Below are 24,062 nucleotides of genomic sequence, written 5' to 3'. Positions count from 1 at the left end.
AGACAAACACACAAGCAGAAAATGGTCTCAGAGACAGACCCTGGCAGGAAGCAGCATGTCAGCCAAGAGAAGGGTGAGGCATGTGTCAAAAACAACTGGAGAGGGAGAAAGAGAGGAAGAGAGAGAAAGGGGGGGGGAGACAGGCCTGGTGAACACAAAAACACGTTTGTGTGAGGTAACGTGTACTTTATGCTCTGTTTGTTCCTATCTGTGTGTGTGTGTAAGAGAGAAAAGGAGCCTCTTTAGAAAGAAAGACAGCATTGCAGTATATATTTTGAGGCAGCAGGCTGAGACTGAAGGAGACTGCAGTGGAAAATAACAAAACGAATTACAATTAAATAGAACTGTGGAAAGCAGAGTAGAATAGATCACACTAAGACGATGGAAGAGTGGAATGTTCCGGACAGTGGGATTAGGAACAATTGCTAAATGGAATAAACAATAAATGATCAGACCCCACTACTACATTCATGTTCTTAACTCAACAAATATGACGTAGTCCCGACCAGAGCATATATGACCATATTCAGCCTGGCCTGAGTCCAGACCCAGAGCTGAGTCTGTACCTTGTGGAGATCTGGGATGAGGTCCTGGTAGAGGGATCGGATAAGCATGTCCAGAGTCCTCTGACGTTTCTGAGCAAACGTAGGCGTGTCCAGGGTGGCTTTCTCCCCATTGATTACTGCAGGAAGGAGGGATAGCCACAGTGGGGAAGAGAGAGGACAACAGAGGAAATGAGGGACAGAGTGGGAGAAAAAGAGGCATAGGGTTGGAGAACAGAGAGGATGACATGGAGAGACAACTACATGTTGATCTCGGCTTAACAGTACTGATTCAGACAGCTCTGTCCTTGGTGACAATCTTACATTTGACTAGCAAAAAGTCCCTGAATTCCTGGTGGTCTGTAAACACAGGTGGGGAGGGAAGGGGAGGTCCAAACAGGGGAACACTCTCCTCTGAGAATATCTTCAACCTGGGACATTCAGACACACGCACACACGCACGCACACACACACACACACACACACACACACACACACACACACACACACACACACACACACACACACACACACACACACACACACACACACACACTGGGTATCATTGTAAAGGTATGCAGCTAAACAACATATCACTGTCCTGGTCACACACATATTGTAAGGTAAACACACATTGTTCAGACACACAGTGTTCCCCTAGATACTTTAGGTAGTAAATAACCTAGGGGTTATTTACACAACCCCTAGGTTATTTACACAGTGTAAAAATGAAATTTTTACTAAAAGGTGTAAAAGATTATTTGTTGGTCATGTGTCAACAAACTGAATTTAAATGTCAAGAGAACATGATTGTGAAACAAAGCCTGACTCACCTGTAACTGTCGTTCTGACTGTTATATCTGACCAATGCAAAAATATCTGACAAAGATGTTGAGGAAGCAGGCTAGGTGAGTTGTTCTATCACCATCACTATTATCATCATCTACATCATCATCATTGTCATCATCATCTAACTCAATAAGGGATACGTGTGAAGTGGGAGCGAATCATGGACGGTTTGAAGGATGGTGAGGCGTCATCTCCCTCCTGGAATACGATGGAGACTATGTCGTTCCCAATATGTCTCTTCCTCTCCACCTGAGAGAGGATAGGAAAGGAGAGGAATGGAGTGGAGAGGACCAAAGAAGAGAGGAGAGAAAGAAGAGGACAGGGGATGAAAGGAGAGAAAGGCGAGGAAAGTAGAGGAGAGGAAAGAAGGTAAAGGACAGGAGAAGAGATGAGAGAAGATGAAATAAGAGGCAGAGAAAAGGAGGACAATGGAAACGATCCAAAAAGTGAGAAGGAAAGAATGTTCAAAAGTGAGTGAATATCATTAGACACCAGTAGGGAGATGCCGTGGCTCTGGCTCTGTAGATCAGATTGGTGATATTGATGTTGTAGCCAAACACAATTAGCCGACTGTAAAGGTTGACTCATCATGAGCAACATCTCAAAGATAGCTCTCCAACTTCCTTTGATGATTAGATTGTTCAGTGGAGTGTGTGTGTCTGTGCGTGTGTGTGAGTTTGCATGTGCGGAGAGTGGAGGTTGTTGTGTCTCAGAGCTCTGTGATTGACCCCTGACCCTTGCAAGCTTGTTAAGAAGCCACAGTGATTAGAGCACTTTCCTCTGCAAGCTGTGAAGCACTGTGGAACCCTGACATTGGTGAACACTTCTCCTTTCATCCATCCCACCATTCATCTTTTCCTTCCTTGTCCTCTCACATTCTCTCATCACTTCCCTCTCTCATTTTTTCCACTCCTCATTCACTCCTCTCTCGATATTCCATCCATCACTTTCTTTTTCTCTCTCTCCTCTCTTTCCCAGCCTCTCTCCTTTCCCTGCTTGAACAGAACCATGCACCCCAAGGCAGAGAGGGTTGAAGTACAGACCATAATAATATCTAAAACATACAACATATAACACATACACACCACACACACCAACATGTTTGTGTTTAGAATTGGATTGGATTCATTTAAAACAGTCCAATCGATTTAATAGGGAATGCCAAACACACCAATCACCCCTCCTGTGATCCTGTCAGTTCTTAGAGACTTTCACTGAAAATGTCAAAACATGTTCATTTATTTGTTTTGTGTGGACCTGCAAGTCTGTGACATTGTCTCATAAATCAATGTTTTTTATGAATTTAAAGGAATTTGATGGACAAATGTGATGTGTACAGTATTTGTTTAGCCTGAGTGACAGTGTATGATAGTCTCTCTATGTCTCTCTATCTCTCTCTCTCTGTTTATCTTGGTAAATGGCCTGCCACCATTTTTCCCAGAATTTCAGCTTTGTACATTAATGCAATGGATACACACATCACACACACTGAAACAGAGACATACAGACAGACACTCAAACACATGCAAACACACACTCATACAAAGACAGACACACATAAAAGCAAACGCACGCACACACCTGCTGCTTATTCTCCTTAGAGTAGGGGAGCATGGTAGAAACATGGAACATCAGCTCATGGCCCTGGTACACTGTGTAGATAGAGTTCATTCCTGTGGTATCATCTGGAAAAAAAGAGAAAAAGAGAGAAAAAGAGAGAGAGAAGGGAAGGTGGAGGGGGGGCGGGCATGAGTGAAAGAATACAAATCTGTTCCAAGAGTGTTTTTATGCAGTGAGAGAGTAAGAGAGAAACAAGAAAGAGATAGAGAACCATCGAAAAAGCGAGACTGGGAAAGAAAAAAGGGAAAAGAGAGCAAGAGAGAGAAAAAGAGCAAAGGGGTGAGAGGAAGAGGGGATGCAAAAGAATAGAAAGAGGCGGAAGGGCCTGTTACTTACTCTTGGTGTCTAAGCCTCCTCTGTAGCCTGCCCAGCCCTGTAGGGATATGCTGTCTCCTAGCAGGTTTAGGAACTTATCAAAACTTTCGCTGCCCATTTCTGGAGGACATACACACATAGGAGTGTTGGCTGAATTTAGACAGGTTCTTTGCTGAAGTGAATGTGAATGAGATGAAAGAGAGACTCACCATTACTAAACATCTCATCGTCTGTCAGCTGGCCATCTTTGGCGTACAGAACACCAAATTTAAAATTGACAGAACCCTGTAGAGGATTAGTTGAAATCACAGCCTGTTGAACCCAACCTATGAACTGTACTGTGTGTGTACGTGTGTGAGAAAGACAGAGGGAAGGGAGAGACAAGAGAGCGAGAAAGAAGAGGGAAGGGAGAGACAAGAGAGCGAGAAAGACAGAGGGAAGGGAGAGACAAGAGAGTGAGAAAGAGGAGGGAAGTAGGGAGGAAGAAAGGGAGCAAAAGTGGGGAAAGAAGCGGAAAAAAGATAGAGAGGAGAGAGAACTAGAGAGAGAGAGGATGAAAGTTCAGGACAGATACTCTACCTACCTCCTGTTCCTCTAACACCAGGAGGTCCTGCACAAGAAATCTGTGTCAGTTTAACCGTTGTTACCTTACACTCACACAGGATGGACGCACTATTGCACTCTGTACATGTCACGGACACACACACACAAAACAGTGTGGACCAGTGGCTCTCACCTTCTGTATATCTGGATTGAGTATCTCCCTGGGCCCTTTTTCAAACCTGTCTAGGTTCATAGCACTGGGAAAGAGCGAGATAGAGAGACAGAGGGAGATCATTTATGCCAGGGCCGTAATCATAATATGATACATCCCCCCAATATTCAAATCTGGTCAAAATGTCCCCCCAATTTATTGATTTAAAAATATAAATTAAATATAAATGTGCTACGCTACGACAGGCAACAACACACGCTGTCCAAAATTATCATAAAAAATGCAATCATATTCAAAACTAAAATGTTTTGACATGTTGACTCCATGGCTACAGTCTTGATTTATGCCACAGAATAGATTGCGTCAGCGGCTGACACACTGGCTCACACTGAATCAAACACTTGATACCTTCACTTTGTGATAATCTAATGTTATATATTGTATAATTTTAGTATTGTAAGTACTGTATTAGCATTTCTTTCTTTCTATTTTATCATTATTTTTGTAGAGAGGTACTATATTATGTGCAATTTCTCACTTTTTGGCTCATCATTAGGGAGGTAGAGAGAGGGAGAAAGAGGTTTAGGAAGAGTCTGTCAGTATGAACATCTTTGTAACTCTCACCTTAGGATGGATTTGACTGATAGTGTTTTGGTGGGACTGTAGGGCAGACTGATTTTCAGGGTGCCCTGAGGAAAAGGATGATAGAAAGAGAGAAATTAAGAAAGAGAGAAAGACAGACAGACAGAGAGAGAGAGAGAGAGAGAGAGAGAGAGAGAGAGAGAGAGAGATAGAAAGAGAGAGAGAGAAAAAGAGAGAGACAGAACAGTGCTCACTCATTCATGCCAATCAAGCATAATTTAATTGAACTGAACATTTAATTAAACTGAGAGAAAGAGAGAGGAGACAGAAGATCGGTGAAAACAGTAAATCAGACTTATTCCTAAACTGAACTAAACTAAACTTACTTGAGACTAACTAAGAAGCTTATTCAGACTGGCATAACACAGTTGCAGTATTCTAGTAGTAAGTATAGTAAGTGAAAACCTACATCCAATCCACACACATGCACATACCCACCCACCCAGACCCACACCAACGCCCACACGTTTTGTTTATTTATCCTTGTGGGGACTATATTTGTTTCCATAACCCTAACCCACAACACCCCCAAAAAACTAAATCCCAGAGATATAGCAATTGATGTAGGGACCAAGAACATTTCCCCACAAGGAGAATGTTGCTATCCTTGTGGGGATTTCAAGGCTAGTAAAACAAGGCCACACACACAGCAGTGATACTCACACTCTTCCTCCAGAGAATGGCCCGGTACTGAGGGACCCGTTGGTTGTTCTGGTCTGACAGAACCACAGACAGGTAAAAAGGGTTCTTCTCGGCATCTGTACCCACATAGTTCTGGTGGACTGGAGGGGGAGAAACACACAAACACAATTTAGTGAATGAGCAAATAACATCATATATTTGTGAGGAATTCAAATGTTCTCATCAAATTTTACAAATAGTGAAGACACTTAAGTATAGAGAGATACAGATAACTCTATCCATACAGCATCATGTCCTCCACACTGGTAAACCCTCCCCCCACCACCCATCACGCACACCTACGGGTTTACACAGCTACAGTACACCCATGTAAGTGGGTCGTAACTGTAACTGCGTGTTGATACAGAGTAGCTATTTCATGTAGTCTCGTTTCTATCATTGAAGAATCCACAAGCCAATGTTGCAGATAAACAGCTAGACAGTGATATCTTCACTAGTGCTGCTCTTGACACACATGCAATATAATTGAAAGCACTATTAGATTGCTTGTTTGGTTTTGGATGGATCAGGGCATTCACATGGTAACACATTTTAATCATGGCCATCCGATCAGATGCTCCGGTCTGCAGCCTGTAAGGTTTACAGTCTTGTGTGTGTGCAGAAATAACTCCTCATGTTGACAGACTGATTACAGGAGGAGCCAGCTAAATACTAATAGTGTTAGCCCTTTAGGATGAGATTCTGGTTACTGTCTGCCTCCTCTGGCTGTGTGCATATGTGTGTGTGTGTGTATGCTTATGCAAACAGCAAAACGGAACCTTTCCCCAGGAAGTATTTGAAGAACCATCTGGTGTGGTATTCTGGGTTCTCCAGATGGACATCGGTTCTTCTCCAAGTTCCTGGAGTGTAGTCCGTAGTCTGTGGGAATCACACGTGCAAACACACAGAGCATATTTTTACCTTGTCATCATAAAGAATACAGCGACTCCGTACAGTTTTGTTCCAAGGAGAGGCTGATTACAACCCTACTACATGCGTCACACACACATTTGCATTGCATTTGCATCAGGCAACATCCTGTTTTGTATTGTGTATGCCGTACATATGTGATATGTAAATAGCCTATATGTGTATTGTGACTGTAAATTGTTGTTGATGTTTATATAGTCATGTGTACATGATATACAGTAGTTTTCTCTATATATTGCTATATATGTATTTATATCTATATTCTTAATATATTCCTGTATTTTAATCCTTACTATCTCCATTTTGTTCACCTGTCTTGTGGCTGCTGTGACACCCACATTTCTCAGTCTGGGAATTAATAAAGTATCTAATCTTATCTTTTCCCAAAACCCTAATTCCCACCTTAACCCAAAAACCTAATGTAGACCCTTAACCTCACCCTAAAAACTATGACTAACTCCTAATCCTTAATGAAATTCTAACTCTATCACTAATGCTAATCTAAACCATGAACCCCCTAAAAGCCCCTAGAAATAGCATTTGAACTTGTGAGGACCAAGAAAATGTCCTCAGAAATAAAACATTTTACTCTTGCTTTAATGTTCTTGAGGGGACTTCTGGTCCCAACAAGAATAGTTAAACAAGGCTGCACACAAACACACAAGCGCAGAGTTGTGTCCACAGGTTGTGGTGTGGAGATGGAGAGAGGATAATATCCTGTGTTATCTCAAGATCTCCTCCCGTCAATGCCTCTGTTAAGCCATCCGTAAGTCCCCAAAAATCAATACACTTCCTTCTCATTGAGTTGCTTCACACACACACACACGTACACACCCACATATACACATACAAACACATGTACCACAGAGCCAACAGACAAACCAAGGCACCAGTCTGACCACCAAAGCAAACCAGAATGCCAGGTAAACCACAGTAAGACTCACAAACCCTTCTCCTAAAACCAACAAGAAGAAAGGGTTTATCACTTCCTTATCTTTCAAGAGAGGCTTCAAAGGGTCCTACTCCCTACTTGCTCAGCATGGGGTCAGAAGGAAGAGCATATGGCCCTACAGTATTTAGTTATCCAGTAGACAAAGGAGTCTGAGTAAAACTGACCATTTATGGATTTACAAACATTCCTCAAGGACCACACGACTCAGGGATACTTTGATGACAGTAATTGATGTGTTATAATGTGTGCTTTTCTCATATTTTAAAATGTTGTTTTAATTGATGTTTGATCGTAACTTCCCTAGGTAGAGATAAGTCCGTCAATCTTGATATCCATATAATTAAATTATACTAACAAATCAATTTTTCAATGTTGTATAGTTATTTTTTGAAGTATAAGCAATGCATGAACACTTTAAGCCCTGAACCCAAAGTTACATGCCATTTCACACCTATACGCGAATCCCAGGAACGCCCATCTTGAGTAACTGACCAATGGACAGATTCACCTTCACAAAGACACCTCCCTTTTCTTATGGTTTATAAAAACCCACAACGAACAATCGGCCCCGCTTTTTCATAGGAATTTACCTGAAGTGTTTGCGACACTGTCTAACCTATTCTTCATAAGAATAGGTTAGACAGGTTTTAAATATAAATCAGGTATATTTATTCTAAACAAGCAAACCATGCTACACACACGTACGCACACACACAGACACACACACACACAGACACAAACAGGTGCAACAACACACATGCACGCATACATACACACACACACAGTTAAACACACATATTTACTGACATGAGAAAAGGTTGTAGAAGAGATAAGGAAAAGGTTTGTTTGGAGAGAAAACATTTAAGGTCGCCATGGCAACTGCTAAGTGCTTGAGCACAGGGGGTTGCTGAATGGAATAAAGGCTAAAAATGGACACCCCTCCTCACCACCACACCGGAGGGGCCATGGACTGCTATTGATATTGTTGATGTGCGGTGTTTTAGCAAGCATGATGACATTCCTAGATTCAAAGTGTCTAGGAATGTGTAAAAGTGTCAAGCAAATAAACTGAAAAACGATATGAAATGTAAAGCATGGATTTAACAGGGTTATATGGACTATAGCTCAATTGCTGTGTTTGAGTATGTGTGTATGTCTATGTGTGTAATGGGGGTTTGGTGGGGGGCCTGAGGAATAATGTGTATTATGTAGTGAAAACATTTACAGAAAAAAAAGGTGTCAAGAATAATCCTAATACCAACATGAAGACGGAGGTAAAAAGCAGGCGAGTCTCAATAAAACCCCCGGTTGTAAAATTACAACATCACTTTTAGCTCTCTAATTGCTAATTTCTTTTTTTGAAAGACCACATTTTTTCCAATGGTATTGCAAGGCAAGACAATATGATGTAAATGTGGTCTTTCCAAAAAATACATGCAAATGAGAGCTAAAAGTGATGTTGTAATTTTAAATCGGGTCTTACTGGGTTAACTTTATAGGTAATGAGAATTGTATTCTACTGTGGCTGAGCTTTGGGACGCGTGTGTGCATGCGTGTGTTTGCCAGAGGTCCAGGACCCCTCACCTCATCTGATGAGCCGTTCTCCACTCTAAAGCGTCCAGCCCTCTGAATGGCCCCGTCTGCATCACTGGAGATCAGCTGGAGAGATGAGGGGGGAAGAGGGGCAGGAAGGGAGGGTTGGAGGCACAGAGAGGTGGAGGGGAGCGAAAAAGGGGGAGGGAGGGATGGTAAAGAGGCATTATAGGAGGGAGAAAGATCAGACAAAACTTTCTAAATGAGACAGCGTCAATCAGAGGAAGCATCTGGATGAAAAGTGACATGGTGTTAGAGGAACACAGAAAACACCTGGTCATGCTACACTAGCAGCCATCAGCAGAGGACCTGCAACCTAAACTGAACATACATCTGGTTCACACTCAGTCATTCTTCCTCGTTATTCTGATGTCATCTGCCCCCTCTACTGACACCCTTTACCTATTTGTTTGTTTTCTTTGTTGATCTTTTTATTCCTTTGCTCCCCCCTCTTTGTTTTCCTCTCTCTCTAGCCAGTATACTCATCAACTATTTGCTGACTCACCTCTCTGTGGTCAGGACATAGAGACAAAACCAAAGAGAGGGAGAGAGAGAGAAACTGAGAAAAGAGGGAGAGAGAACAGCCCAGCCCATTAGAACTGAACATTGTATTCTATGCTACAGAACTCCAGTCTGAGTCTTGGCATGTCAGCTCCAGGGGGGTATTCCAAGTAGCGGGTTTAATGAAAACTTTGAGTTGTTTAACCCTGAAAAGAGGCATACTCTGAGTTCCACGTTCCAGAAAGAGATGTAACGAAACCTTTTGGTAAGTTTCCATGGTAACTTACTCCTTGAAACTAACCTGCTCGCTAGCAGGTTTTCCATGCCAAACTCTGCGTTTCTACCGATCCCCTCCCACTTTCTTAGCCTGATAGCGTTGGCAGACACGGCATATCATTTCCTGATTCAGCCGAGCGATCTCGAACAAAATTTAATTCTCTTAGTTAAATGCCGGGAGACGATTTTAAGACTGCGGTTTGATGTACTTTAATTCCCTGATGAATACCTAAGTTAACGTCACCGTTTCCTGTCACAATCTGTCATTTATTCTAGCAACATTCTCAGCCCTTAGGTCTTCATCGATGGTGTTACTCGCCGTGGATTTGCACTCAGAATTGACCAAATGCCTTTTGGCACTGAAATAAAGACAAATAATTGAAATTATATTTGGTCTTCTTTATTGCCTACAAATAGAAATCCAACAATGAGTAGCCTTTTTTCTATCGGCTATTGTTCCTACAATTTACATGATTCATATGATTCCTACAATTTACATGATGTAGGCTACCGTCCTGTAACTGTTATTTCAGCAAATCTATTTCAACATTGTTGGGGGTCAATATATTGGCCAAAAAAACGAATAATACCAATACCAATGGAATTACAGTTATTTGACTCTTTTGGTTAAATCAAAGCAAGAATGGTCAAATTAAGGTTAAATAATATAATCATTTTATCATATTGCAAATGAATGCAATCAATTAAGTTAACTCTTATGCCTACTTTACCATGATTATTGTAAACCAGAGATAGAAAGCATGAAGTGAGGAAGAAGGAGTAGGCCTAAGCCAAGCCAGAGCTGAGGAGAAGGTCTCAGGATATCAAGAATCCACAGAACAATGCTTCACAATTCCTTTTATACCCAAGAACAACTACAATCACACCAGAATCTTGACCCTTACTTATGTTTAGCAATGCTACAGTAAGTTACAAAGATGTGAGAGCCATCAAGTTGAGACTCCATTCAGTAACTCCATATTTTACCATATGAGAGGTGGATAGCCTTACAAGATCAGCATTTATTCTTCTGCCTTAGTACAACATCTCTTGGTCAAAATAGAAATTCAGCAAATTCAACAATTAATATTAATGTAGGTTATTGTTCTACAATTAACATCACCTGTGACCATGCATCCTCCCGTAACTGATGTTCCAGTAAATCTTTTTGGAGATTAGCCTTTATTCTTTTACCTTAAGTAGGCCTACACCATTTCTTGGTCAGTTTTTGGCACTTTCTTCACGAGGTGCAATTTGTACAACTCATTTACTTGTAACTGGGTATACATGAGATTACATTAGCAACATTTCACAGTTCCACATGCAAAATTCACTTGACATTAAATGAACATCTCACTGTAGACATCATCCATACTCTGTTCAACAGGACCAGAATGTGCAAATCGTTTTTTTTATATTAATTATTCTCACAATGTCAGTGTTACTGACAGTTCCGTACAAGCCTGTAAATAAAAGTAGATGTTGAGAGAACTACCAGTAGCTACATACATAATTCTCTGCATCCATTTCTGCGGCAGCAGTCAACGTCTCTTCGTCATCTTAATCATCATCATCATCATCATCTTTTGATGAAAAACATTCTGCTGGGGGAAACTGCTACTACAAATTGAAATAGGCACCAATTGATATTCACTTAGTATCATGTCGAATATGATTAAAACTGAGGTGACGTCGAGGCTACAATCACAAGCGTATAGCCTAAGCAAAATATGCATTAGCGGTTCGTAATATGTTTTTACATTTAATAAAACATTGAACACTTTTTTCTCCTGTAATATTAACAAACAGTGGGGTTAAATGTTCAATTTATGGACTGGCTATTGCCTTCAAATGTATGCATTGACTCGGCAGCAATTGTCTCCCACGCCACTTGTATACACTGCTACAGCCGTGTTGCTTTTTTCCTGGAATATGTGCTCGACCATAAACACGAAATAAAACTTGTATCTGAAGTTTGGTGGAGTATGCAAAGTTTTTTTTCGCCGTGTGCCATGGTGGATCCTAGAATCGGAGCTCCATTGATGTTGGCTTTTAATAGTTCTCATGCCCGCACTTAACTCTGAGTTGACGTACTCCGAGTTGAGTTAACAAATTCATATCAGCTTTTCTGGAACCGAATTTTCAGAGTTTCCCATGTTAGAGTAACTCAACTCAGAGTTCAGGGTTAATCTCAGAGTTTGTTAAACCCGCTACCTGGAATACCCCCCAGGTGTTTCTCCTAAAAGAACAGTTTCCATACAGAGTTCTGTCCCCAAGCAACCCCTCTGACTCGAGCAAAGAGAACAGCGCTGTGTTATTTCACCTGTATCTCAGCATGTATTTCCTGTTCCTGCCTGTTCAGTTGTTGTTTTGTTTTGGGAGTTTGTTGGTGGTGGGTTTTGTTGTTGTGTTGTTGCTGTGCTCTTATTAACAATAATGATACAGATCTTTGTTTAACAGGATCATTCAGTGACAACCGAGGACCAGCTGGAGCCTGCTAATGACGAAGGGAGGAGGAGAGGGGGATAGGATGGAGAGTAGAGAGAGAGAGGTTGGGGTGGGGGGTTGATGAAGAGCTATGGGGAAAAAAGTGGGGATTGACAAGAGAGAGGGAAGAGATAAAGATGAGAGTAGGAGATTAGAAAAGAAAGAAAAGCAAGGAGGAGAGGATTGGAGGAGACAGTCAGTGAAGTATCCATGCCGCATTCACCTGTCTCACCATCAACATGCCATCTTCTGTGATCACCGTGGAAAAATGAAACACCCCCCCTTACCCCTTTGAGCGAACAATGCCTGGTTGCCAGGCAACGGAATACGATATCTCTTTCTCTCTGCTCCCTGTCGCTCTTTTAACCCCTTGCTCCGTCCCTCTGTCATTCTTCCCTGTCTCCTTACCATCACTCTGTCCATCTCTCTCTACTATCTCCATCTTCTCCATCTCTGATCTGAATTTCCTTCTTCTCTTATGTTAACATCTCCTTAGTTTTCCTTTCATCTCCTCTCCTTTTCACATCTCTCCTTTCCTTTCCACTCCTCTGAGCCTAAAGGTCTCTGCACTGCCAACATGTCTCCAGACACAGAAAGGGGTGTGTTTCAGCAAAAGTAGGTGTGCGTGAGAGAAGCCTGTGTATGTGCATGAACATATGTGTAGAGCCTGTGTGCATATGTGAAAACAAGCGGAGCTGGTTCATGCGAGAGACGCGAGACATAGCGTGCCACTAGCAACTTGTCATATCACGCAGTCAGGGCACACCTTCTTAGCAGGGCGGGCTATTTATTCAGGATATCGCTGCACTCCGCATTGCTTAGTGCAGGGGTGTCGAATCCTGGTCCTCGAGGGCCGCTGTCCTGCATTTTTTAGATGTTTCCCTGATCCAGCTCACCTGATTCGAATGAATGGTCGTTATAACAACCCATTTAACTTAATTAGTCCATGTTGTTTAATTGTAACTTGTTTAACTACTTGCTCTTATGGTTCTTCCCTTTGGCACTTATTTTGGTTGTTCACAATATGTGCTTCATGTTTTGAAAAATCATTGAATGATCATGACATTTTAGATTTTCATTCAAATATTCATATTGATGATGCATTCACTTAATCAATTATGAGGCATTGCTTTCCCCAACACAAAAGTAGATAAACTACTTTTCTAAGCCAAAAGTATCGGTATTGGCAATACTGGCCCTGTATTTACTCCTTGGTATTGGATCTATACCACATTGTGCAGTGTCGCACACCCCTAGCAGCTGCAGAGTAAGGCGATAGAGGATCCCTCTAGATTGAAGAGAGCTTGATCGACTGGTGGAGTCTGCTTATTGTGTAATACTGTTCATTCACCAATCAGAGACTCTAACCCGCCCCCTGACTTGGTGACGGGGGACGAAGGATCTATTTTGCTGCAGAAAGTTACGGCTTGGATAAATGTAAGGATAAATAAATAAATGTAAGGATAAATAAATAAATGTGAACACATTAAAATGTAAATATAAATGTATGTGTATACACACAAATACATGTAACATTTATAACGTTAGGGTTTGCCTCGATATAGGCTACATATGTTTTAATTATTTCGTGAATTGTTAATAAAGCCTTGTTTAAAGATTTAAACATTGTGTTATGACCCTTTGACATATATTGCTTTTTCGGTCTTTTAAGCCGTCAGTTTAAAGTGTTTTATGGGTGGATTTGGAGCCACCAATAAGTCACTCCAATTTTGCGCACGAACCACTGAGCGGAGACAAATCTAAACGTTGCAATACCATGCTATGCCACTAGTCAATTTTTGAAAATGCATTTAGCCTTGTAGCACCAGCAAAAGTCTTTGACTATGGATCTGGCGACATGTTATCTTACACAGTAAAGTTATAGCATTTCTATCATTCTCCTCAGATTTTTACTGGTAGCAACCGACTACAGGAAACTCAGACTAATCACAGCCCACAGATACCTGGCCTACCCCTGCCAGATTCCTGCTGGATTCCTAGCGACACGTCGGGCTCCTGAGAGCACATTGCAGTTGGCACACACGAGTGACACTGAGCAGGCATTTTACCCAGCCATAAATCCATCACATTCACTCATGTAGCAGACGCTTTTATCCAAAGCGACTTCCAAGAGAGAGCTTTAGTGCTAGGTCAACAACAAGACAGCCCCAAAACAAACCAAGTACAGGCGTACATCGTGCATTTATGTAGGCTGTACCTACGGTGGCCCTGAAGTATGGAGGATCATAGGGGCCAAAACTAAATAAATAAATACTATAACACAAAGCTTAAATAAATGACTAATTATCTAATGTAATGCCTAATTGACATACAAAATATATAAATTACAAATTAAATGAGACACTAAATATATATATTAAAGTTTTTTTTCAAGTCTATATTGTTATGAGATTTTATGGTTGATTGGCCTACTTCTGTATATATATATGCAATTTATACAAAATAACGTGACAAAAGTTAGTCATGCAAGGTTGCTCTAGCTACATTCTATGGTAACCTTCGACGGCTCTGGTTTAGCTCAACAGCCTGCTAAACATGGCCGTCCCTCTTAACCAGTCAGGGGCTATCGATGGCTGTCCATGCTAATCAGGGACGGCTCTCTGAGCAGCATTGCCGTCCATGCTCTATGCTCCCCCTAGCGACAGCCGTCCATGCTATTCAGGGACGGCACTCTGAACAGCATCGCTGTCCATGCTCTATGCTCCCCCTAAGCGAAGGCCGTCCATGCTAATCAGGGACGGCACTCTGAACAGCATCGCCATACGTCCATCCATGCAAAGATCAAGCAACCATCGCCATCCGTCCATGCAAAAACTCAACCATGACGCTCTGAGGGATTTAACCCCTACTGGCTGCATGGCTCGGGTAGGCTGTCTCGCTGACGCATCAGGTGATGCCCTTCAACAGTCACAGTGGCACCTATCGGAATTAAATGGCGATCGCGGGTGACTTCTATGCTCTTCTGGCTTCGGCGTCGTAGCAGGCGCGCATTTCGACATTCTGTCCAAGTCCTGTGCGGGTCAGCTGGACGGATGCAGGTTGCATTTGTGCTGCACCTGCCGGACGATTTTGTGATCGATTTTGCGTCCTCGCACCCAGGGGCGGTCCTAGCACATTTGGCGCTCAAGTCGAGCTTCACTCGTGGCGCCCCCCCCCCTCCCCCCCCCAAAAAAGTTTCAAAAGTTTAAAGTTTAAAACTATTTTGCACAAAACCGGAATTGCAACTTTCAAACGCTATTTTGCCCTGCAAGACTGCATTTCTTTCAAATAAACACAACAACGATCACAACGATGAATAAACATTAAATAAAGAACAAAATCCCTGAGAAAATGTCAAGTCTGTGCTGAACTACGCTTTGGCCACGCCCCCCTGTTCAACGGTGCACACACGGTGCACGGTCACATTAGGTGCGTTCGACATGGACTGTGGCTGCATGAAACGACCGGCGAGAGTAGCCGCTTGCAGTCGGGGAGGAGTTGAAAACGACTCTGTGAAGTCGGACATTCCAGCTTCTCGTGGTTTGCTGCGTTGATGTCAGTCATGGCCGATCAAGCGCTGTTTGCTTACTTTACTTATAATTTAACTTAGTCTTTCCGTTAGTGAAGAGGTTGACTAAAACCCTTTCTTCAACAAATTTTTTATTCAATTAAACTTTTTCGAGCGTTGGCGAAACTAAAGGTGTCCGAATATTCCAAAACACGCGTCAAAGTTGTCGTGTGTGAGTCTGGCCAATCATGAAATTGCTATGTCGTCACTTGAACCCGTGCAGCTGCTCTTGAGAAAATGCGCTGGGCTACACAGCCGGCAGTTCTCGAATCGATCTCACGGTACTTTGATGGCGACGTCACAGTGACGTGTCCTCGGCGCCGTCTCAAGTCGGACAAAAAGTCTAACCAGGGGCCAGTTGCATAAACTTAGTTTAAGACTAGTCTTAGCCTTAGACTGTCTTAAATTGTCAGGTAAGACTAGTCTAATTAAGCCTGTCTGTTGCATAAATAGTAAGACTGACTTAATTTGAGGTAGAAAAGTTAGCCACCTCTCCCCCTGGCTAAACCTTGCCGTATGGGCTGAGTTGCTATGCCAACGATCTGTTTTAGTAGGCTACGTCATTATCTTAGCATAATGTATTACGAAAGGAATTAAGTGTTATTTGTAACTGCAGAAAATGTTTACGGGGTTCTGCTTTTCCGCAGAATAAAATGTTTTATTAAACGAGTGAGTAGATGACAACATAACTCACTTTATTGACGCTAGCACCAGCCATCTGCGTTGTTGTTGATAAATGGAAGTAGCGTTGGGGTTAAATTAAGAAACTTAAAAACGCATACACTATTTGTTAATAAGACAACTTTTTCAATACTGTATTCCTCCAACAGATATAGGTTTTCATAAGGTTAAAATGTATCAATCTTTCGCCGTTAAGTGTCGCTGTTTTGTCCGCCATCTTTTCTTTTTTCGCGAAGTGTCTTATTTTACCCATAACGCAGCGCGCAACAGGCTATCTAAGTCAGTCTTACGTTAGTCACTGATCTTAAAGCTTTATGCAACAGGTAAATTGAAGTGTCTATGGCAAGTCGGACTTAAAGTGGCATTTAAGTCTAAGACTAGGTCTATTTTTATGCAACTGGCCCCAGAATGCACTTTTTCAAGTCAGCCGCCTGCGGCGCCGCATGAAGTCAGGTCATGTCGAACGCACCTATTCATTCCCCCATCGCCTGCTAATAATGTTTTTTTAGTCTTCTGTTTTGTTGATGCCTGGCAAACAACAATCTTAGAAGGTCTGGGTCACTTGTGGCACATATTCACTCAGTTTAAGCAATCAATCTACCTGAACAAAATTAGACAAAACGGAATTCACCAAAATTTCATGACACAAAATGACGCAAATTGCGGTAGGCCTACAGCTGAACTTGAATGATGTTCCGACTGAAAGGCAATAACAAGGAACGTCAGAAGTCACTGGCTAGCGTTAGCTAACTATCTAGTAAGATTACATTCAATCCATTCGCTAAAGTTGACAATACAACACTTGGATTTTTACCATTCCTCACTTGTTGACAAATTGCCGTGTTTTCCTTAATGCCTAATGCAACAACACTACAAATATCTTAGTCGTTGCATAGCACACCCATTAGGCATTAAGGACATAAAGGAAGACAAACACGGCAATTATTGGGTGCGCTAGTGCAACGAGTGAGATATTTGTAGCTTTGTTGCACTGGCTATTGGCTTTATATGTGCGCCCCTATTTTAATCGTGTTTTTTTTGTATAACGTAGAATAAATGGACACATCATTTTTATATAGGAGGCCGCCTCTGTAAAATCCTGAAAGAACTAGGTAATTTGACAGGGAGTAGGGACACGTTCAATGCTAAGGTAAGCCCTACATATTTTCTTCTTAACTCAACTAAAGTGCCCGGGGAAATTCACGCATTCATGAAAGTTTTCTTACCTGGAATTCATCATAGGATAAGACCAGAATTTAAGGATTTACCTTTCCTTTGCACATTTCTCTTATTCTTCTTAAATTTCGCCCCGGATAGCTTTTGCCTCTTCATTATTTCGTTCTTCAAAGCTCTTGAACACACAAACTCTAACCAAACGCCTCACTGTGCTAGCATGTTCTGATAACACCAAGGAGGTACCGTACCCCTTCCTTTTTTAAGGGGTAGCCTATACCTGGCTCATTTTACGCTAATGTTAGATTTATTTTTTTAATGTCAAAATACTGGTTGGAGATATAGAAGGGGGCGCAAAAAAAAAATGCCCAGCAAAAAAAAAAGCAAAAAACTTTATTTCCTGGGCGCATTTTTTGACGCCCCCCTCTGAGTGGCGCCCTAGGCGACCGCCTTTAGACCAATTATCACCCTACGTCACACAACTGTCAAGCAGGCTCAACTGCGCATGTGGGTTGCAAAAGACGAACTTCTCCCCGTTCTATTACTCTTGTAGTGTTGTTCAGGTCATCATAAATCTCTGGCCACTGGATTGCAGGGCTTGATATTAACTTTTTGAGGCTCTTGGCCTTTGGACAAATACATTTACGTTCACTTCTATGCACAAAAGTCACTTGACCCCGATACCCTTAAATAGCCTGTCCAAGTGATCGGGCAAAACTAGCCTGGCTAACGGAGGTCGCTTTCTCAGGCAAATGACGAATGAAACAGACAGGTTAAAGAAATCCGAGAATCTTAAGCAGTCCTCCCTAACGTTTCTGCTGTAGAATGGAGTGAAATACAACATTGTGCACACTGCCAGTGAGCGAGTCTGACTGAGGCTAACATCAAAACAGTGTAACTGGGATGTAGTCTCCCTCAGATTGCCAGTTTAAACAAATCAGAAAAATAATCGGACCAGCTGACTAAAAGCAGAATTCCCATATCTCTTGAAAGCTGCCCTGCTCGACTTTTTAAATGTAGAATTGACTGTAAAAGTGTAAAATTATTAACTTTGTGACATGACGTGAAGACATGGTTGCCGCTCGACTATGCGGTCTGTACCGGGCGACATTCTCACTAAAATTTCAAGACTTTCGTGACCCAAATCAAAATTCTGATGCGACAGATCAATGGGTAATCGCTTTCTCTCCTAAAGGCATGTCCTCCTCGACGCTTTTGGTATTTTTAAATCTAACTATTTGTATTATCCGTGTGGTCCTTTTGCCATTAAAAATGCTATCCTTTCCCGATTTTCTGCAGCCACAGTGCGCGCGCATCCCGATAGTTTACAAACAAATACTTGGTCTATACCGCCTGTAGGAAAGACCGCCCCTGCTTGCACCGGCTCGGTGCTTATCATTTGTCGTTGCTCGGGCGTCTTAATTTCGCATGCGCATCATTCTCACGGTCGGTCATCGTTCCGGTCTGTGGCCGTGGCTAAATTGGTCCCAGTGCTGATGCACAATCTCATTCGTGGATGAGGGTTGCATTGCGTTCTGGGTCGTGCTCTGCGGGCATCGGAACGGTTGTCATTTTCTGTAAGGACGGGGTGCAATTCCAGCTCCCTGGCTTGTATATTGTGTCGGGGGTTCGACGCAAATGAAGGGGTATTGAGTCGTGGCTCGTTGGACTCAAGTTTGGCAGGCGATTGCCAGTCACAGCACTGTTCGAACTGTATCCCACTAAATGTACCCCACTTGTCTAGGTAAGTATAGGTCATGTGTATTGTAGGTTTATTTTATTATATTTGAGCATCAGAGGTGTCAAGTAACGACGTACAAATACTTTATTACCTTACTTAAGTAGACATTTTGGGTATGTATACTTTACTGAAGTAATTATTTTTCAGACGAATTTCTACTTCTACTCCTTACATTTTCACGCAATTATCTGTACTTTCTGTTCCTTACATAAAAAAAAGCCTTGTTACTCCAATTTTGGGTTGGCTTATTTTCTTTCTGGCTTGTCATCGTTCAAAAAAACACACACCAAAAAATAACCTCTCCAGATAAATAGCGCCATCCGGATAAAGTGAATTTGAATGTGGTTGGATGAGCAGTATAAACATATACCATTCCGACACCCTATTGGTTTGTACGCAAACCATCCCTCCTGTACATGACGCAAATCATGTCACACTCCGGCAAGGAAATAGCAGACGTAGGTAGCTTAAGATGTCCGTGGCAGAGACTCAAGAGAACTCGAGCAAAATGTCCCAACCAAGCACCGGCAAGGAGGTTGGTAGCCAGGAAGACCAGACAACCCTTTTACACCCCTGGCCGTACCTTGAAGAATAAAAAAAATGATTGGATGAAAAAACAATTTTCGAATGCCCTGCAAGCTCTGCGCACCCAAGTACCAAAGCTAATGGATTTCAAAAACTCGTCTTCTAATTTGAATAAAGGCTATTAATAACATGCCTCTGAAGTTTGACTTTTTGCACCATTACAATACTTTTCATCATATCTAGTCATCATATCTTTCGCTCCATGAAACACATGTTAAGTAGTAAACATGGTTCTTTAATATATTTGCATTGTACAAAAATGTGTTCATTTTCAATGGGCATAAACAGGTGCAGCCTGTTAATTTTTTCAACATTAACATTTCAATAACATTATAGTTATTATGGCCTTTAGAAAAAAAGATTGGGGGGGATGTGGGGTCGTGCATTATAGGCCCCTGTGGTGCGGCCTAAGCTTGTCCTTAATGGCATTTTTTTCCCTTACATTACTACTTTTACTTTTATACTTAAAGTATTTTTAAACCCTAGTATCTATACTTCTACTTGAGTAATGAATGTGAATACTTTTGACATATCTGTTGAGCTTATCATAGGTATAATTCATGTCTGAGTAGCCTACTTATAGGTCATGTTATGCAGGTTGCTTTGCATTGTCTTTCCCTGATTCAGGGCCCAGTCTGACCTTGTGGTGTTTTGTGCATCTGACAATAAAGACTTCAATGTGAACTTGAATCCTGTAGCTGTCTGTCGTGGGGTAGGCTAAATATGGTACAGGAAGAGGATCGTGTGCCTTGTGATAATAAGGCGCATGACAATAATCATCAAAGGTAGATCCTCTGTGGCATTTGATTAACAGTAGTGAGACGTCTGACCTAGACGTGCATCACGGGCAAATGTTTGCGGGCCGCATTCATTCCCGGGTCGGTTAACAACATAAGTGACGTCGCATTCCAACCTTTGCACAATCTCGCCCTGGTGACTTAACCATAGACACATACGCATACTTAACATAGTACTAGTGTAAAAGCTGGTGTGGGTACTCTTGTTACGTGGCATACGAACTCCGCTTTCTGTCCCCTCTTTTACATGGTGCAATACGTCCTCCACTGTACGCATTCATCGACCGCAATGAACAAGCCCCTGTTCGTCACCAATGCCGGTGAAGCATGACTACATAACAGTCACCGGGAGGCTTGGGATCCTGTGCCGGTGCTGTGGTCCAGACTCTAAACCATGTTGGCGTCTCAAGTGTTCTCAGCTCACCGCTCAAGCGTTCGGTCGTTGGTCTGCCACGGTTCAATGTTAAATTAGACCGAATGCAGTGATTTTCTGGAAGGCAGAGGAGGGTGGCGTCTACCCTCCCTACCTCCTAACTACCTAACGTTCACTCTTCATGTTCATGTATTGCATGCTTAATATTTACTTAATGTTTCGTCTGGTGGCTGGCCATGCGCGGCAGCTCGTGGAGCGTCAGGTGAAGCAATCACCGTCAACGTTGGTATGTCAAGGCCGTGCCTCAGTTGGGATGTCGAGGCCGTGCCTCAGTTGGGATGTCGAGGCCGTGCCTCAGTTGGGATGTCGAGGCCGGCCTCATTTGGGATGTCGAGGCAGCGCTTCAGTTGGGATATCGAGGCAGCGCCTCCGTTGGGATGTCGAGGCAGCGCCTCCGTTTGGATGTCGAGCATAGTTGCGCATGTCCACAGTGGTTCTTCAACATAGCAAGTGTGGGTACCCCTGTCGTTATATCACAGATTCCTCACAGAACTCCTCTTTCTGTCCCCTCTCTTCCATGGTGAAATACCTCCATTGGCGTTCATCAACGGTAATGAGCGAGCCCCTGTTCGTCACCGATGCCGGGAAGCCATGACGGGTTACTGGTTCACAGAACCAGGCCGTGTCTCAGTTGGGATGTCAAGGCCGTGCCTCAGTTGGGATGTCAAGGCCGTGCCTCAGTTGGGATGTCGAGGCCGTGCGTCAGTTAGTAATCACATTCAATTTCAATTAATTCACTATAGATGCAGCTAGGGGCATCGTCTGCTCTGAAATACGATGCTGAGGGTAAGTATGGCTAACACGGCGCTCATCTCAGTTGAATTCTGGCACAACAGCAGTCTCATACATTTGTCTCGTCTGGCATGTGGTTTTGTGTTGGGGAATGAGTCGCAGCACTCTGCTCGGATGTCGAGAATGTGTCTACGTTGGGTGCTGCAGGGAGCCGATGCAAGCAGAACCATTATGCCAAATTCAAGTATTACAATCATGTATTGTAGGCCTACTGTGTGAAATAAAGTATCAAGTAAATTCTATACGGAGTCCTCCTGCCTGAAACAAGCGGAGCTGGTTCATGCAGGAGACGCGAGACATAGCGCGTCACTAGCAACTCCTCATATCACACAGTTGGGGCACACCTTCTAAGCAGGGCGGGCTGTTTAATCAGGATATCGCTGCACTCTGCATTGCTTAGTGTGACACAGGATGCTCTGTTTAATCTGCCGCCTCCCCGGCCTCCACCCTTGGTTCTGTGTTCCTTTCGTAGGGGGAATGTGTCGCTGCTTTCTGCTCGGATGTCGAGACAGTGTCTCCGTTGGGTGCGGCAGGGAGCCGCGGCGAACAGAACCATTATGCCAAATTCAAGTATTACAATAATGTATTGTACTGTGTGAAATAAAGTGTCAAGTAAATACTACACTGAGTCCTCCTGCCTGAAGCACAAATGTGTATGGCTTGTGAGTATGTTTCAGGCAAAATGTGTGAGAGGGCTTTTCAATGTAAGCCTAAGTGAACATGAAGAGAAGGACGAACAGGAAGTTACGAGGAGAGAGCACTATATGGAAGTGTGTGTGCATGTGAGTGCATGTATTTGTTTGTGCTTCACAGTGCAATTCATGCAGCCCATGCATCTTTTCATGATGTGGACAGCAAACCTCTCTGAAACAGTTTGGTGGGAGCTGCCCTGTTTTGCATACTTTTCTCTAGAGACATTTAAATGTTTTTACACCTCATGGTGTGACATCATCCCCAAATGGTTGTCAGTTTCTAACAGTTGATCGATGTATATTACTGTAAATGAAGTGTAGACCATTGTTCATACATGAACATTTAAAATGTTCAGTTATTCATTTAGCAGACACTTATCTAAATGGACTACAAGTACACAATTTTACCCCTGTAACAGTGGTTGGCCACAATGCAAGAATAGCATCTCCACTACAATATGCATTTGGCATCATTCTTCTTTCTGAACTTGCTCTTCTTCTTGCTGAGACTGCAATAGATGCTCTCTCTCTCTCTCTCTCTCTCTCTCTCTCTCTCTCTCTCTCCTCTTAGCCTTCATTTTGTAACAGAAGCTTGTGATTTATTGCATAAATGTACAATGTTAATACCTAGTCTTGTCACTAAACATCACTTTGACCATTCTTGCTGTATTCAACCCACAATCAGCCAGTCTCTGCACAGGGAATTGAGCAAAATCATGTGCTACCAACGTTCGAGTCTAGTCTAAGAGAGTAAAGAGAGAAAAGAACCCTGCCTCTCCCCTTCTCTACTCAAACATGCATAATAACACGTCTGTAGACACATATAGACTCATTATGTTTCCTGGTGCTGGTGGGAGAGGTTTATATCTTGTAAGGCTCTGTCTTGGTTCGTGAGCCAGAGAGTGAGATAGAGGAACAGACAGAGAGAAGAGATAACAATGGAAAATAAATGTCAATGCACTGCACTCTCTTTCCTTCTCTCTCCATCTCTTTCTCACCCCCCCCCCCCCCCCCATCTGTCTCTGTCTCTCTCTCTCTTTCTCTGTTCCTCTTACTCTGTCCTCTCTTTTAAAATGAACTGTCCAATCGCAGCAAGATAATGGAGGGGAACCCAATGCAGCATGCAGGGACAGCAACATGACATTACGTGTGTATGCATGTGTGTGTGGGGGGAGGGGCTAGCTGTCATAGAGAGAGAGAGAGAGAGAGAGAGAGAGAGAGAGAGAGAGAGAGAGAGAGAGAGAGAATACATTTGTGTGTATAAGAAAGTAGAGGTTCAAAACAGTAGTATTGTTTATTCATGATGGATTGAAAGAGAGGCAAAGAGATTAAGAGAAAGAGAGATACATTTGTCTGCCTTGTGAGTGCAAAGGAATATTTATATGTGTACTGGTGTGCCTACGTGTGTCTGTGTGTGGTTGTGTGTGTGTACACTGCCCATCCTCTAAATCATGCAGCAGCAAAATGGCACAAGAGGAAAGCTTGCTCTCTCCTGAT

At 42.6% G+C, this 24,062-nt stretch overlaps 1 protein-coding gene across 9 annotated transcripts in view; it reads right to left on the bottom strand.

Annotated features, from left to right (window-relative positions):
- The window catches only part of garnl3 (GTPase activating Rap/RanGAP domain like 3), a 69,360-nt gene that overhangs the window by 13,758 nt on the left and 31,540 nt on the right, over nucleotides 1-24,062 (bottom strand). For 7 of the 9 annotated variants that reach the window (XM_047045778.1, XM_047045773.1, XM_047045770.1 and 4 more), the window contains 13 exons: nucleotides 8,831-8,905; nucleotides 6,144-6,243; nucleotides 5,347-5,465; nucleotides 4,666-4,730; nucleotides 4,063-4,126; nucleotides 3,910-3,936; nucleotides 3,536-3,611; nucleotides 3,348-3,446; nucleotides 2,973-3,076; nucleotides 1,532-1,640; nucleotides 1,376-1,421; nucleotides 867-973; nucleotides 567-682 (listed from right to left, as the gene is read on the bottom strand). In XM_047045778.1, the coding sequence (XP_046901734.1) occupies nucleotides 567-682; nucleotides 867-973; nucleotides 1,376-1,421; nucleotides 1,532-1,640; nucleotides 2,973-3,076; nucleotides 3,348-3,446; nucleotides 3,536-3,611; nucleotides 3,910-3,936; nucleotides 4,063-4,126; nucleotides 4,666-4,730; nucleotides 5,347-5,465; nucleotides 6,144-6,243; nucleotides 8,831-8,905 (1,107 nt within the window). Of the gene's footprint in view, nucleotides 1-566; nucleotides 683-866; nucleotides 974-1,375; nucleotides 1,422-1,531; nucleotides 1,641-2,972; nucleotides 3,077-3,347; nucleotides 3,447-3,535; nucleotides 3,612-3,909; nucleotides 3,937-4,062; nucleotides 4,127-4,665; nucleotides 4,731-5,346; nucleotides 5,466-6,143; nucleotides 6,244-8,830; nucleotides 8,906-9,344; nucleotides 9,529-17,620; nucleotides 17,656-24,062 lie in introns of those variants that run through there. The other 2 variants (XM_047045776.1, XM_047045774.1) reach the window with 2 other exon arrangements.

This window comes from Hypomesus transpacificus, chromosome 22 (genome assembly GCF_021917145.1).
Source record: "Hypomesus transpacificus isolate Combined female chromosome 22, fHypTra1, whole genome shotgun sequence".
NCBI classification, from domain to species: domain Eukaryota; kingdom Metazoa; phylum Chordata; class Actinopteri; order Osmeriformes; family Osmeridae; genus Hypomesus; species Hypomesus transpacificus.
The sequence above is the reverse complement of the archived record's forward strand: the minus strand, read 5'-3'. Positions and strand labels throughout refer to the sequence as shown.